Source organism: Melanotaenia boesemani, chromosome 1, assembly GCF_017639745.1.
Source record: "Melanotaenia boesemani isolate fMelBoe1 chromosome 1, fMelBoe1.pri, whole genome shotgun sequence".
Lineage (NCBI taxonomy): Eukaryota > Metazoa > Chordata > Actinopteri > Atheriniformes > Melanotaeniidae > Melanotaenia > Melanotaenia boesemani.
The window spans coordinates 414,505-430,995 of NC_055682.1; the positions used below are offsets into that span (position 1 = coordinate 414,505).

Genomic DNA, 16,491 nt, shown 5'->3' on the forward strand with positions numbered 1-16,491 from the left:
CAGTGGACCAGATTGTTTACAGGTGTGTTTAATCAGTACTCCGGAGAGTGACAGCGGCGATGAGTGGCAGGAGTGGGTGTGTCCGTGGCAGGGTATGGTGTGGGTGTAACAGAAACCAGGATTCACCAGGAGCTGTTTCACCACCGGTAATGACTCATTGGACGTTCTGATCTCTATAGATAAGAAACTCAGTAGGCGTAGTTTTGATGTGTGTTTGAACCTGGAGGAAATTCTCCACAAGGAGTTCCAGGCGCTACGTGAATCACTGGAATTCAGCCAGAAGCAGGTGGAAACTCTGGCTGTAGAAAACGCCGGTCTCAGAGAGTCGGTAAAATCCCTCACCGAGGGCTTGACCCGTCTCTTGGAGGAAAATAAGAAGATAAAGAAAACTGTGAAAACCATCTCAGAGTCCATCATCACGGTGGGAGGACACCCGGGTCCAGCAGACCAAGACCCATTATAGCCAAGTTGGTCAGATTCTGAGGTACGAATGGTTGATAAATGTAAGTTTTTAGGTGTCTCTCTCCAAAGATCTGAGCTGGCAGTCAAACACTAGTAACATTGCAAAAAGGCTCGCTAGCGTCTCTTCTTCTTACGGAAATTAAGAGAATTCACTCAAAATAAAACTATTCTTTGAAACTTTTATGGGTGTGGTATGGAAAGTCTTCTCGCCAGCTCTGTCACTGTGTGGTTCTAGTCACCTCTTTACTGCTATTTATTTACAGTGTCTTTATTGTTTCTTGGTATTATTGTGTTTTTAGGACGCGTCCATGTGTTTTATTTCTTTTAGGGTTGTGTTTCGTACGTTTTGTCTGTTAAATGTTGACACTGAACTTTGAGCTCTTTGCAACTGTGGTTTCTTTTCTGCAAATGGCAAATAAACTGAACTGAAGACGACATATGAGTGTGATGACGATGTGATGAAGAACAAACACTGACACATCTCATAGTTTCAGGGTTTTATTGAGAATCAGGAGAAAACGGATGTGTTCTTCTGAGCACGCTCAGTTGGCAGCGATGGTCTGGTCCATCCAGGCTCGCAGCTCGGTGACGCGAGCGTACACACCGGGCATGGTGGGGGTGCAGGTTCCACTGCCCCAGGACACGATGCCCACCAGAGTCCAGGCTCCGCCCTTCTGGCACACCAGAGGACCACCAGAGTCACCCTGAAGGAAAAAGGGATCAATGAAGGAGAAGGAGGAGGAGGAGGAGGAGGAGGAAGAACAGAGTGGCTGATGAAGGGAGCACCCACCATGCAGGAGGAGGCTCCAGAGGCGCCGGCGCAGATCATCAGGCTGGTGATCTTGTTGCCCCAGTAACTGCTGCAGTTCGAGTTGGTCAGGAGGGGCAGGGTGGCCTGCTGCAGGCGGGCGGGGGTGTCAGGGGCTGCAACACACACATGTTAACACACACACGTTAACACACACTCACAGCCTCCCCTGCACCATGGGTGAGGGGTACTGGGGTGGATAGATGGGGGTAATGAGTGGTTGGGTGGAGGGAGGAAGGGGGCACTTCCAGGCTTTTGGGGCATCGGGACCTTTGCTTTGGCCGCCCTGGATGGCCGGTGCCCACCGGGGTCTGTGTCACATGAACACAGGGGGGACTTGGGCTGGAGCCTTCCTCTGCCGCCCTCTGGGTGGGTCCAGGGTGGTCTTCGTGGTGGGGGGGCTTGGGTTGGTGCTCCAGGATGCTGCTGATGGCCCGGGTCTCTGGGCCGCCCTAGTCTGCCTCTAGCCTCCGTGGAGGCGTGGCTTCATCTCTGATCCTCCTCTTCCTCATCCTCTGCATGCTGACTCAGCACTGAGGTGTCCAGTGTGTTTACACACTAAGAGATGCTTTGGTTCAGGTGTGTGTGTTTCTGGTTCTTTGGTTGTTGCTATGATACATGTTGTTGCTGTCTTGGTTATTTTTAGGAACTCCTGATGATTGTCTGCTTAGTTTACGTGTAAAAGCTGTAGGAAATTCTCTGCTGTATTTCTGTACAGGTGTAGCAGCTGCTTGTCTGCTGTTAGGTTGGACTGAAGCTCGTTGCTTCTATCTGCTCGATCTTTGTCTCCTCTTCATTTTTCTACTTTCCTTTTTACTTTTTTTCATTGTTCTTCTTTTTTTCTGTCCCCTTGGGTCAGGTCCAGCAAGATTACATCAATTCCAAATAAATAAGATAAAACAATCTATTTAAATAAGTAAAGTAATAAAAAATCAGGAGATCAAGAGAAGCCTTACACCCATAACGCTCCTCCTGGCAAAGGAGGATCTAAATCTATGGACGTGTACACAAAAACACGTTTACCTAAACACAGAAATACATTGCATCCCTACATACAAAGTCCATAAACTATTCTTTTTCATATATAATCCTTGCAGATATGTACATGCACACAAATATACAAATATTCATAATTACAACACATGAAAGAATTTGTCTAAATTCGTACAGATATATGTACACATACTGTTTATACACATATATACATCTATCCATGTATCCTCATACAGATACACACATTTATGAATTTAGTACCTACAGTTCATGCTTTATTAAATACTATCGCACTGTTTTTTAACTCAATAATGCAGTTTCCTGTAGATATATTTGCTAAATGATTCCACTCATACATTCATCTATAAAATTATTGCATAAGTCGTGGCTTTAGGTCTTATAAAATTATTTCCAGCTGCGTGTCTGGTAGTGTTCCCATGTAAGTTTATACTGAAATTAAGGTCTTTATATAGTATCACCAGTGTTGGTCTTACCGAGATTCTGTTGATAAAAGTGAGTAGTGAGTTTAATAACCGGTCTTTAACCAGTAACCAATTTAAATTGTTATGCATTGTAATAACATTTGTCCTGTAATTATATTGGAGTTTTGCACATGCTGCTCGGTTTTGTATTATTTGAAGTTTCTTAAGTATTTCATTGACGTGTTTCATTTATTATCATAATACCACGAAGCTTGGTTTCCTGTGTGTTGTTGGTGTGTGAGAGCATGCTGCTCTCTGACTGGCCGGCGCTCACCGTTGTAACGGGTCAGACCCCAGCCGGACGTCACGCACTTCATGCCTCCAGGGAAGTTGTCTCCGGTCTCGGCCACGCACACAGGAGAAACACGCACGTTGAGCTGGGCGGGGCTCGCCAGCTTGATGAGCAGGATGTCGTTGTTGATGGTGTAGCTGTTGTACTGTGGGTGTTTGAACACCTGGCAGGAAGTGACATCATTAGGCCCGGGAGATAAACAGGAAGATGATGTGAGGCAGGGGTAGGGTGATGCTCACCTTGCCAACGTTCATCACCTGGATGGCCTCAGCATTGGACGAGCGATCATGTTCTCCGAGGATCACGCGATGGGACGTCCTGCTCACAGAAAGCATCATGACATCACTTCCTGTTCCACTCAAACAGGTGAGGACAGGTGGAGGTGAGGACATATGAGGACAGGTAAGGACAGGTGGGTTTACCTGACGTTGCAGTGGGCGGCGGTCACCACCCAGTTCTCGTTGATGAGGGACCCTCCACAGAAGTGGAATCCGGTGTAATCCTGAAACAATGATGATGATGATGATGATGCAGGAACACATCTCTGTCTGTCTGTTTGTTAGTTTGTTTACCTGCAGAGACACCTGCCAGGGCCAGGAGTGAGGCACCGCCTCCTCACCATTCACAATACGAGAGTAACCGGTGATGACAGGGGGGATGGCGGGGGTGCCGCAGCCTGATGACATCATCATTACATCATCAGCAACAAACAAGCAAATGATCATGACCTTGTTTTCCTGATGGTTCCCTCAGTGGATCAGTAGTTGTCAGAGAAGGAAGGTGGATGTGATTGGCTTACCGTAGGCAGTGCCAGCAAAGGCGAGACAGGAAAGGATCCACAGGAAGGCCATGGCTCGATCATGGTGGCTCCCACGCTGCCTCCAGCTTTTATACAGCTCCGAGCCGCCTGATTGGATGAGACAGGCATCTTATCAGAGGATGGTGGGAGTTTGAACAGGTGGGTTTGTTTTTCCACCTGAGGTGAAGGAACATGAAGGTCAGACGTGTGGATTAGAACAGGTTTTTATTGATTAATACTGATTGATTAGCCTGAATGTTCACCTCAATCTGGACGAGACACAGAGAATTTAAAACAGACAAGAAAGTCATTCAAATATTTAACTATTGATATCTTTTTTTCTATTTTTAGTCCGGTATTTATTTACAGTATAAACCAGTCTGTAGCAGCTTTTAATCCCAGTATAAACCAGTCTGTAGCAGCTTTTAATCCCAGTATAAACCAGTCTGTAACAGCTTTTAATCCCAGTATAAACCAGTCTGTAGCAGCTTTTAATCCCAGTATAAACCAGTCTGTAGCAGCTTTTAATCCCAGTATAAACCAGTCTGTAGCAGCTTTTAATCCCAGTATAAACCAGTCTGTAGCAGTTTTTAATCCCAGTATAAACCAGTCTGTAGCAGCTTTTAATCCCAGTATAAACCAGTCTGTAGCAGCTTTTAATCCCAGTATAAACCAGTCTGTAGCAGCTTTTAATCCCAGTATAAACCAGTCTGTAGCAGCTTTTAATCCCAGTATAAACCAGTCTGTAGCAGTTTTTAATCCCAGTATAAACCAGTCTGTAACAGCTTTTAATCCCAGTATAAACCAGTCTGTAACAGCTTTTAATCCCAGTATAAACCAGTCTGTAACAGTTGTGTGTACCAGTAGAAACAGCAGCATCAGAGCTGCGACACTCTCACTGACTCCCGTGTAGAAAACATGGCGGCACACTTCTGGGTTACTGGAGACGTTGAATAGTTCAAACACGGATCAGAATGTGTTCATGGCCAATTCATTCAGTTCGTTTTCAGAGGGGAGTCGATGCAGCATCAGTCTTATATGTCATTTACATTTTGTCGACGTCCTGCATTAAAATAATTGTTCAATGTGAGAAGTTTTTGTCTTTGTGTGTTATAGATATTGTCCTTTTACCCCATGGCCTCCCAGTTTTTTTGTTTAGTTTGAATAAATATGGTCATGGTCTTCTTTATTTCAGTGTACTGATCAAGTGCACTGTAATATCGTTATTCATAGATTCATAGAATTTGATGTTCAGTATGACTTAGGTTAGTGGAAACGTATTAAAATGAATAAAAAGGTTTTGTTCTTTCTGTAGACATAACAAACCTCACACAGTTTCTTATTGTTGCTTATTCGTGCAGCTATATTAAAATCCTGCCGACGTTACAAACCACCTCTTCCTCCGTTCTGGGTCCCTCAGGAATCCAGACGTTGGGAACCTCCTCTCAGACCGGTTGGAGCATCCAAATGCTGCACAGTTCACCATGATTGTTTTCATGTCTGTAAAATGTTATATAACCATTACATATAGTAGAAAATCACAGAGGGGTTGACCTGTTATTATCCAGACTAACTTTTATTTAAACTGTTTAAATATTTATTAAAACTGCCTTTTCCCCTTTTGCTTTCCATGTTCCACCAATAAGTTGTTACTCAGTGAGACTTTTCCTTTGACATTCACAGCAAAGCAACTTTATTTGTACAGCACAATTCAACAACATGGTGATTCAAAGGGCTTTACAAAAACATTAAAAACATAAGAATATATGAAGCATAATTTAAAATAAAAAGACCAAAAGGGAAGAACATAAAATAGGCATGATCAAGTTAAAGGAATCCAGCTTAATAGAGATGGTGCAGATTTTAAATACAAACCATCGAAGTGAGACGGAGTCCTGTCTGAAGGGATCTTCGGTGTCTGCTGGGACATTACATGCTACCACACGGCTGGCGTTGATAGATGAAAGTAAACAAGCTGATCATTTAGCCTTAATTATAAGGACGGTAAGAATCATAGAGGCTAATGAGGAGCATCATGTCTGATCTGTAATAAATGCTAGCTTGTTGGTTGAGATGAATATTTCCCTCCAAAAATGTATGAAATTATTGTGCTGGTTACACTTATTTAATCTATTGTCAAACATGACTTAATCATCACTTAAATCAACATTAACATAATAATTCAGTGACAAATGTGTATATTTAGTTTCCCCCTCAGTAAAACGATGGCTGCTGTCTGTTCTGTAGTCCAGGAGCAGCTTTGTCTGGAGGCTCCATGACCCACATCACCTCACAGCGAAGTCAACGGAGGCCGCAACTCTGAGTTTATCTAGAGCTCTGAGCAGCACAACGGCCGACTAGAAGAACAGAAACTATTTCCATGTTTCCACTTTTTCCTCATTTCCAGTTATTCCTGCTACTATTTACCTGCTATCCTCACTAAACCAACTCCAGCTCAGCTGCTTTGTGGCGCCACCGTGCATCAGAAACGTCTTCTTGTTTATTCCAGCCATAGAGGAGCATTATTTTTCTTCTTTTCACACACACATAGAACTTTCTGCTCACTGGTTGATCTTTGGCTGCTCCTGATTGGACGTTACCGTCAATATAAGCTCTCTGATTGGTGGAAAGTCTGACAGGAAGTGGCTTCATCATCATGTCCAGGTCTAAATAGAGGTCTCTTAGCAACATAGTAGTGAAGGTGATGTTTTTATGATGAAATGTGATAAATAATGCTGTTATCATGGATCATTGTGGATACATCACAATTAAGGTGGTATTGTTTGGCTGTATTCACAGTTAAGGTGGTATATTTTGCATATCATCACAGTTAAGGTGGTAGTTTATGGCTGTAATCACAGTTAAGGTGGTATTTCATGGCTGTAATCACAGTTAATGTGGTATTTTATGGCTGTAATAATAGTTAGGTGGTATTGATGGGCTGTAAACACAGTTAAGGTGGTATTTCATGGCTGTAATCACAGTTAAGGTGGTATTTCATGGCTGTAAACACAGTTAAGGTGGTATTTTTTGGCTGTAATCAAAGTTAAGGTGGTATTTATACATATAATAAAACTTAAGGTGGAATTGATATGCCGTAATCACACTTAAGGTGGTATTCTTTTGGCTGTAATCACAGTTAAGGTGGTATTAATGACTGTAATAATAGGTAGGTGGTATTGATGGGCTGTAAACACAGTTAAGGTGGTATTTTGTGGCTGTAATCACAGTTAAGGTGGTATTTCATGGCTGTAATCACAGTTAAGGTGGTATTTTATGACTGTAATTATAGTTAGGTGGTATTGATGGGCTGTAAACACAGTTAAGGTGGTATTCTTTTGGCTGTAATCACAGTTAAGGTGGTATTTTGTGGCTGTAATCACAGTTAAGGTGGTATTTCATGGCTGTAATCACAGTTAAGGTGGTATTTTATGGCTGTAATAATAGTTTGGTGGTATTGATGGGCTGTAAACACAGTTAAGGTGGTATTCTTTTGGCTGTAATCACAGTTAAGGTGGTATTTTGTGGCTGTAATCACAATTAAGGTGGTATTTATGCATATAATAAAATTTAAGGTGGAATTGATATGCCGTAATCACACTTAAGGTGGTATTTTTTGGCTGTAATCAAAGTTAAGGTGGTACTTATCCGTGTAATAAAAGTTAAGGTAATATTTCTTTTGGCTGTTATCAAGATTAAGGTGGTATTTTATGGCTGTAATCACAGTTAAGGTGATATTCTTTTGACTGTAATCACAGTTAAGGTGGTATGTATACATACAATAAAATTTAAGGTGGAATTGATATGCCGTAATCACACTTAAGGTGGTATTTTATGGCTGTAATCACACCTAAGGTGGTATTTTATGGCTGTAATCACACTTCAGGTAGTATTCTTTTGGCTGTAATGACAGTTAAGGTGGTATTTATGTGTATAATAAAAGTTAAGGTAGTATTTTTTTGTCTGCAATCACAGTTAAAGTGGTATTCATGCATGTAATAAGAGTTAAGGTTGTATTGTTTGGCTATAATAAAAGTTAAGGTGGTATTTATGCGTGTAATAAAAGTTAAGGTGGTATTTTATGGCTGTAATCACAGTTAAGGTGATATTCTTTTGACTGTAATCACAGTTAAGGTGGTATTTATACATACAATAAAATTTAAGGTGGAATTGATATGCCGTAATCACACTTAAGGTGGTATTTTATGACTGTAATCACACCTAAGGTGGTATTTTATGGCTGTAATCACACTTCAGGTAGTATTCTTTTGGCTGTAATCACAGTTAAGGTGGTATTTATGTGTATAATAAAAGTTAAGGTAGTATTTTTTGTCTGCAATCACAGTTAAAGTGGTATTCATGCATGTAATAAGAGTTAAGGTTGTATTGTTTGGCTATAATAAAAGTTAAGGTGGTATTTATGCATGTAATAAAAGTTAAGGTGGTATTCAAAATTCAAAATTCAGTTTCTTTATTGTCCCCAAAGGGAAATTGATTTCGCAGCCAAAACACACACATAGGACAGACATCACCACAAAACATCAGCAAACAAAATCAGAACTGAAGGCATATGTCAAAAAGAGAGATTCTCACAATTCAAAACATTAAATGAGCTTAAAAAACATTAAATGAGCTTAAAATAAGTTAAATAGAGTCACAGCTAAAAACAAAATAAAACAACTCTGTCACCTTAGGCCATTGCTGTTAAGCAATTGAACAGCAGTAGGGACAAATGACACTTTAAGTCTCTTTGTCCTCCCCAAAGTGGCCTTGAAGCGACGGCCAGAAGGTAATAAAATGAACTCATTCTGGAGAGGGAGGTTCGGGCAGTCTAATATAGAACGAGCTTTCCTCAACACATTTTTATTAAAAATGGCCAAAAGACCCTCCTGCTGGGATCCAGAGACTTTGCCAGCAGCTTTGACTAAACGACCTAAGCGGTTTTTATCTGCCAAACTTAGGCTCCCGAACCAGCAATAATACAAAAGGATAAAACCGATTCAATTACACTTTTGTAAAAAAGAGACAACATTTTAGTGCAAACGTTAAAAGACCTCATCTTTCTTAAAAAGAATAACCTCTTGTGAACCTTTTTTGAGGTTAAGTCAATGTGAGACTTAAAACATAATTTGTTGTCGAAGACCACACCCAAGTATTTATAACTGTCTACCTCTTCAATTGCAGCTGCTTTAATAAAAGTAGACGGGGGTTTGACGGAGACTTTCTACAATCGATAACCATATCTTTGGTTTTGGACACATTTATATGGAGGGAGGAGTTTTCACACCAGCTCACAAAATCATCCACGATCTGCCCATGTGCTGTCTCACCTTCCTCAAGAAGGCTAACGATGGCAGAGTCGTCAGCAAACTCTAGAATATATCTGTTATTAACATTACTGCGACACTCGTCAGTGTACAGAATGTATAGAAGAGGAGAAAGATAACAACCCTGTGGAGAACCTGTGGAAGATGGGAGCACATTAGAAAATGTGCCATTCACCTTCACACATTGGGACCTGTTAGTAAGAAAATCCACAATCCAGCCAGTCAAGTTAGGATGAATCTTAAAATCAGTAAACCTTTCAACCAATAAACAGGGTTGCAAAGTGTTAAATGCAGATGAAAAATCCACAAACTAAACTCTGGCGTGAGTTTTGGTGCCTTCCAGGTGTTTTAACAACAAATGTAAAAGGGTAACCACAGCATCCTCCACACCTCTACCCTCCATATGCAAACTGGAATGGATCGAGGTACTTTTCTACCTGGCCGCTATTGTTTGGCTATAATAAAAGTTAAGGTGGTATTTATGCGTGTAATAAAAGTTAAGGTGGTATTTTATGGCTGTAATCACAGTGAATGTGAGATTTATGCCTATAATAAAATTTAAGGTGGAATTGATATGCCGTAATCACAGTTAAGGTGGTATTCTTTTGGCTGTAATCACAGTTAAGGTGGTATTTTGTGGCTGTAATCACAATTAAGGTGGTATTTATGCATATAATAAAATTTAAGGTGGAATTGATATGCCGTAATCACACTTAAGGTGGTATTTTTTGGCTGTAATCAAAGTTAAGGTGGTACTTATCCGTGTAATAAAAGTTAAGGTAATATTTCTTTTGGCTGTTATCAAAGTTAAGGTGGTATTTTATGGCTGTAATCACAGTTAAGGCGATATTCTTTATACTGTAATCACAGTTAAGGTGGTATTTATGCATACAATAAAATTTAAGGTGGAATTGATATGCCGTAATCACACTTAAGGTGGTATTTTATGGCTGTAATCACACCTAAGGTGGTATTTTATGGCTGTAATCACACTTCAGGTAGTATTCTTTTGGCTGTAATGACAGTTAAGGTGGTATTTATGTGTATAATAAAAGTTAAGGTAGTATTTTTTTGTCTGCAATCACAGTTAAAGTGGTATTCATGCATGTAATAAGAGTTAAGGTTGTATTGTTTGGCTATAATAAAAGTTAAGATGGTATTTATGCGTGTAATAAAAGTTAAGGTGGTATTTTACGGCTGTAATCACAGTTAAGGTGGTATTTTTTGGCTGTAATCACAGTTAAGGTGGTATTTTTTGGCTTTAATCACAGTTAAGGTGGTATTTGTCTGTGTAATAAAAGTTAAGGTAATATTTTTTTGGCTGTAATCACAGTTAAGGTGGTATTTTTTGGCTTTAATCACAGTTAAGGTGGTATTTGTCTGTGTAATAAAAGTTAAGGTAATATTTTTTTTGCGGTTATCAAAGTTAAGGTGGTATTTATTTGTGTAATAAAAGTTACAGTTAAGGTGGTATTTATGCCTATAATAAAATTTAAGGTGGAATTGATATGCCGTAATCACAGTTAAGGTGGTATTTTTTGGCTGTAATCACACTTAAGGTGGTATTGTTTGGCAGTATTCATAGTTAAGGTGGTATTTATGGCTATAATAAAAGTTAAGGTGGTATTGATATGCCGTAATCACAGTTAAGGTGGTATTTTTTGGCTGTAATTACAGTTAAGGTGGTATTTATGGCTATAATGAAAGTTAAGGTGGTATTTTTTGCTGTAATAAAAGTTAAGGTGGAGTTGATATGCCGTAATCACAGTTAAGGTGGTATTTTATGGCTGTAATTACAGTTAACGTGGTATTTATGGCTATAATGAAAGTTAAGGTGGTATTTATGGCTATAATAAAAGTTAAGGTGGAGTTGACATGCCGTAATCACAGTTAAGGTGGTATTTATGACTATAATAAAAGTTAAGGTAGTATTTTTTTTTTCTGCAATCACAGTTAAAGTGGTATTTATGTGTATAATAAAGGTTAAGGTGGTATTGATTTGGCTGTAATCACACTTAAGGTGGTATTGTTTTCGTTGTAATTACATTCAAGATAGTATTTTTATGGCTGTAATCAAAGGTAAGGTGGTATTTATGCATGTAATAAAAGTTAAGGTGGAATTGTTTGGCTGTAATCACAGTTAAGGTGGTATTTATAGCTATATTAAAATTTTAGGTGGAATTGATATGCCGTAATCACACTTAAGGTGGTATTTTATGGCTGTAATCACACTTAAGGTGGTATTTTATGGCTGTATTTATCCGTGTAATAAAAGTTAAGGAGGTATTTTTTGGCTGTTATCAAAGTTAAGGTGGTATTAATGAGTGTAAGAAAAGGTAAGGTGTCACGGTTTCTGGGTTTTGGTGGGTGTTTTGATCATGTTTAGGATTTTGGTTTTTGTCATGTGTAGTTCGGTGTTCTTGGTTTATAGTTATGTTCATGCTTTAGCTTTCAGTTTTGTCATGTTTGGTTTTTTCCCTCTTGTTTTCCTGTGATTTCTGTTCTGCCTCATTAGATCACCTGGCCTGATCATCCACTTCACCTGTGTCTTGTTACTCCCTCTGTGTATAAGTACTCCTGGTTTTCAGTCATTCATTGTCAGATCCTTATTTGGTCATGTGTAGTTTTTGTTCACTGGAGTTATCCCTGTCGTGTGTGGTGCCTTGTCTCAAGTTCTGGAAAATAAACCTGTCACCTGCACCAATTCTGCCTCCTGCCTGACTGCCTGCATTTGGGTCTCACCTCCGCCCGTTACACATGACAGAAGAATCTGACCACAACCATACAAATGGACCCAGCAGGTCTGATGGCTTTTTGTCAATATTATGGCTCTGAGGTTGCTGACTGGTTCCCTACGGTGGGGGAGCCAGACCTGTGGTTTCCTGAACCTCCTCCTACAAGGTCCAGGAGGAGGAGGACGTCCAGGCACTGGGGGTGGCGGCCCCTCGAGATCATGACATCAAGCGAACTGGTGGGACTGCTGCTAGGACTGGACACGGAGCCAGAGCCGCTGGACTGTCCAGAGTGGTCGCCTTTCTGGGGGACTGGATTGGCGATAAGCCCCAGGCCACTGAGGTGGGCCTCGTCTCGGAGGTCGACACCAGCTCCTCGGTCCACATCTCGAGTGACGCCATCAGCTCCACGGGCACGGGTGTCGCCACGGGCTCCCAGGCCCACGCCTCCAGCGGCGCCTCCAGTTCCAGTGCCTCAGCGTCCCATGCCTGCTCCGAGGTCCTGCCCTGTGCCGCAGCGTCCGACGCCGGCTCCGAGGTCCTGCCCTGTGCCACAGCGTCCCACTCCGGCTCCGAGTTCCTGCCCTGCACCGCAGCGTCCCACGCCTGCACCGAGGTTCTGCCCTGCTCCGCAGCGTCCCACACCTGCTCCTAGGTCCTGCCCAGCTCTTCGGCGTCCCACGACGGTGTCCAGATCTTCTTCCCCCGTATCGGTCCCATGGTTGTCCACAGCTCGAGTCCCTGTTCCTGAGGGGGTCTCAGGTCGAGACGCTCCTCAACCTGCTCGAGTTCCTGTTCCCGAGGGGGTCTCAGGTCGAGACGCTCCTCACCCTGCTCGAGTTCCTGTTCCCGAGGGGGTCTCAGGCCGAGATGCTCCTCACCCTGCTCGAGTTCCTGTTCCCAAGGGGGTCTCGGGTTGATACGCTCTTTACCTGCTACTGGTACTGCCGCCAGAGATCCAGTCTGCCCATCCACCGCCAGAGATCCAGTCTGCCCGTCCGCCGCCAGAGATCCAGTCTGCCCATCCTCCGGTGCTCTGGTCCATGCCTGCTCAGCCTCCGGTGATCCAGCCTGCCTGTCCTCCAGAGCTCTGGTCCAAGCCTGCCCATCTGCCTGAGATCCTGCTGTCTGCACAGCCTCCGGGTCGTCCGCCGGAGGTTCTGCCCCGGTCCGTCTGGCCCCCTGGCCGGCCCCCTGAACTGATCCTGCTGTCTGCACAGCCTCCGGGTCGTCCGCCGGAGGTTCTGTCCCGGTCCGTCCGGCCCCCTGGCCGGCCTCCTGACCTGATCCTGCCGTCTGTTCAGCCTCCAGGTGGCCCCCCCTGAACTTTGTCGGTGGGCCTGTCTTGTTTTGTACTGGAGTTATCCCTGTCGTGTGTGGTTCCTTGTCTCAAGTTCTGGAAAATAAACCTGTCACCTGCACCAATTTTGCCTCCTGCCTGACTGCCTGCATTTGGGTCCTCACCTCCGCCCGCTGCATGTGACATAAGGTGGTATTGTTTGGGTGTAATCATACTGAAGGTGATAATTTTTTGGGTGTAATCACAGTTAAGGTGGTATTTATGGCTGTAATAAAACTTAAGGTGGAATCCGTAATCACAAGTAAGATGGTATTCTTTTGGCTGTAATCACAGTTAAGGTGGTATTTTTGTCTGTAATCAAAGTTAAGGTGGTATTTATGCATATAATAAAAGTTAAGGTGTTTCTTTTTTTTGGTGCAATCACACTGAAGGTGGTATTTTCTTTGTGTAATCACAGTTAAGGTGGTATTATTTGGCTGTAATCACATTTAAGATGGTATTTATGGCTATAAAAAAGTTAAGGTGGTATTTTTTTGGTTGTAATTTAAGTTAAGGTCGTATTTATCGCTTTAAGAAAATTTATGGTGAAATTGATGGGCTGTAACCACAGTTAAGGTGGTATTTTTTTGGCTGTAATTAAAGTTAAGGTCATTTATCGCTATAATAAAAGTTACGGTGGTATTGATGGGCTTTTTGTTAACTGTGTTACAATGCCTCCTGCTTCTGTTGATACTATAGAGACAACAACTGAGCTGAAGTTCCCGCTGAACTCAGTGTGTTTATCTCTCTAAACTCTGTTGGACATGCTCCTCCCCCAGCCAATCAGTGAGCTCCCCGCTGAGGCGTGTGACCCGTGGGAACATGTTCGCCACCTCAGTGATGATAAGCAGCTGACAGCTGAACCTTGGCTCTGATTGGCTGAGGCTGTGCAGCCTTTAAGTATAAAGCTGAGTCTCAGCTCTTCATCATCATTATCGTCATCATCATGGCCTTCCTCTGGATCATCTGCTTTGCCTTCGTCAGTGCCGCCTACGGTGAGCACATGTTTACCCTCTGACGCTGTCCTTAATTAACATCTCTTTTAAACCTATTTCCTGTCAACCATTCAGGCTGTGGCATCCCTGCCATCCCCCCCCAGGTATCCGGATATGCCCGCATCGTGAACGGCGAGGAGGCGGTGCCTCACTCGTGGCCCTGGCAGGTGTCTCTGCAGGTGAGTCAGCTGACCTGTCAAACTTAAACAGCTGTTTTTCTTTCCTGACCTCTGTTTGTTTTCCTCTTAGCAATCCAATGGATTCCACTTCTGTGGAGGATCTCTGATCAACGAGAACTGGGTGGTGACCGCCGCCCACTGCAACGTCATGTGGGTCCAACCAGAACCAGCTGTAGCTCTCAGGGCTGATGGACACCTGAGACGTGTACAGGCTGTAACTGTTGTGTTTTTCCCAACAGGACCTACCACCAAGTGATTGCAGGAGAGCACGATAAGGGCTACAACTCCAACGAGGACGTCCAGGTTCTGAAGCCTGCAAAGGTGAGAAGCTCCTTCAGCCACTCAGAACCACCTCCAGACCCCCCATCCCCCCCCCCCCCCCCCCTACTGACTCTTCCCCCTGTTCTCTTTCAGGTGTTCACCCACCCCAACTGGAACCCCAGTACCATCAACAATGACATCTCCCTCATCAAGCTTGCCTCCCCCGCCCGCCTCGGGACCAACGTGTCCCCCGTCTGTCTCCCTGGGTCCTCTGATGTCTTTGATGCTGGAATGACCTGCGTCACCTCTGGATGGGGTCTGACCCGCTACAACGGTATGTCCACACACACATCTGGATCCCAGATCAGGTTTTCAGTCCAGAGCTATGAGAACCTGCTTGTGTAAAGCCTCCAGCTGGACCTTTTTTCCAGTGACTGTGATCTCTGTGATTCACACAGCTCCCAGTACTCCCAACAAGCTGCAACAGGCTGCCCTGCCCCTGCTGTCCAACCAGGACTGCAAGCAGCACTGGGGCAGCAACATCTCCGATGTCATGATCTGTGCTGGAGGAGACGGAGCTACTTCCTGCATGGTGAGGCCCTGCCTTAGTTGCCCACCTGCTGACCCATGTACCTGCTTCTTGTTGACGAGTTGGTTGTCTTTCAGGGAGACTCTGGTGGTCCTCTGGTCTGTGAGAAGGACAATGTCTGGACTCTGGTGGGCATTGTTTCCTGGGGAAGCAGCCGCTGCTACACCACCACTCCTGCTGTCTACGCCCGCGTCACCGAGCTCCGGGGGTGGGTGGACCAGATCCTTGCAGCCAACTGAACTGAACTGGCTGAGCTGCCACCTGTGGGATGAACCCTCAACCCAACTATCCGCTACACGCTGCTGAGGTCCCCGAAATGCAGAGCCCTCTGGTGGTCCGACAGTGTGAAGCTAAACGATAATAAAGTTTGAAGATCAGTAAGCGTGTCCCTCAGTCTTATTTGGTGATGATGATGATGGAGATGATGATGGGGATGGTGATGATGGTGATGGTGATGGTAATGATGGTGATGGTGATGATGTTGATGGTGGTGATGATGGTGGTAATGATGGTGATGATGAGGATGGGATGGTGATGATGATGTTGATGAAGGGGGACGGTGATGATGGTGATGGTGATGATGGTGATGATGATGATGGTGGTTATGATGGTGATGATTATGATGATGGTGATGATGATGGTGATGGTGATGGTGGTGATGATGATGATGGTAATGATGGTGATGATGATGATGGTGGTGATGATGTTGATGTTGATGATGATGTTGATGATGATGATAATGGTGATGATGGTGGTGATGATGAGGAAGGTTTGTTGTGGATCTCCATTAGCTCATCATTGCTGCTGTTCTTCCTCAGGTCCGACTAGTACCCATTCACGATAATTACACCAGTAATGTGAAAATGATACAAAATCCATCAATGTGCGCGCACACACACACACACATGAACAACAGATTCCTGGACTGTTGTTAGAGACAACACCTTTAGATACCTTTAGGTTTAGTTGCTAACAGCTAACTAGGCTAACGGCTGACACTTTTCATGCCGAAGGCAGCACAATGTGCTTTACAAGATAAAAAGTAATTCTTGCATATTCAAATAAAACAATCGTTCACACACCAAAGTAGATAACAGTAGATAACAGTAATTTAAAAAGCACCGTCTCTTTCACACACAGTCACGTGCACACTATTCTATCAGTTTTGTCAAAGGTTCTTGACGGATTGGTGAGTTATCAATTGAAAGTTTTCCTATACACCAAAAATATTCT

General features: G+C 43.3%; 2 protein-coding genes across 2 annotated transcripts; one reads left to right on the top strand and one right to left on the bottom strand.

The window, feature by feature from the left end:
• Positions 1-944: 944 nt before the first annotated feature.
• On the bottom strand, positions 945-3,898 carry ctrb.2 (chymotrypsinogen B, tandem duplicate 2). Its single transcript, XM_041992263.1, has 7 exons — positions 3,837-3,898; positions 3,610-3,713; positions 3,460-3,539; positions 3,277-3,355; positions 3,020-3,200; positions 1,253-1,386; positions 945-1,166 (listed from the first exon to the last, which is right to left on the bottom strand). Exons 1-7 carry the CDS (start codon positions 3,886-3,888, stop codon positions 1,005-1,007), a joined length of 792 nt encoding a protein of 263 aa, XP_041848197.1. The 5' UTR covers positions 3,889-3,898; the 3' UTR covers positions 945-1,004.
• A 10,249-nt stretch (positions 3,899-14,147) lies between these two features.
• Positions 14,148-15,635, top strand: LOC121644638 (chymotrypsin B-like). The gene is made up of 7 exons (XM_041992727.1): positions 14,148-14,229; positions 14,305-14,408; positions 14,479-14,558; positions 14,648-14,729; positions 14,823-15,003; positions 15,128-15,261; positions 15,336-15,635. Exons 1-7 carry the CDS (start codon positions 14,181-14,183, stop codon positions 15,495-15,497), a joined length of 792 nt encoding a protein of 263 aa, XP_041848661.1. The 5' UTR covers positions 14,148-14,180; the 3' UTR covers positions 15,498-15,635.
• The last annotated feature ends 856 nt before the right edge of the window (positions 15,636-16,491 follow it).

What these genes read in the sequence shown, in the direction of transcription:
- ctrb.2 (XM_041992263.1), bottom strand. Translation starts at nt 3,888, where the DNA reads ATGGCCTTCCTGTGGATCCTTTCCTGTCTCGCCTTTGCTGGCACTGCC. An exon ending in CTTTGCTGGCACTGCCTACG is followed by an intron (nt 3,714 to 3,836) that starts GTAAGCCAATCA and finishes TGATGTCATCAG; the next exon opens with GCTGCGGCACCCCCGCCATC. An exon ending in CTGGAGCCTCCTCCTGCATG is followed by an intron (nt 1,167 to 1,252) that starts GTGGGTGCTCCC and finishes TTTTTCCTTCAG; the next exon opens with GGTGACTCTGGTGGTCCTCT.
- LOC121644638 (XM_041992727.1), top strand. Translation starts at nt 14,181, where the DNA reads ATGGCCTTCCTCTGGATCATCTGCTTTGCCTTCGTCAGTGCCGCCTAC. An exon ending in GGGTCTGACCCGCTACAACG is followed by an intron (nt 15,004 to 15,127) that starts GTATGTCCACAC and finishes TGATTCACACAG; the next exon opens with CTCCCAGTACTCCCAACAAG. An exon ending in ACGGAGCTACTTCCTGCATG is followed by an intron (nt 15,262 to 15,335) that starts GTGAGGCCCTGC and finishes GTTGTCTTTCAG; the next exon opens with GGAGACTCTGGTGGTCCTCT.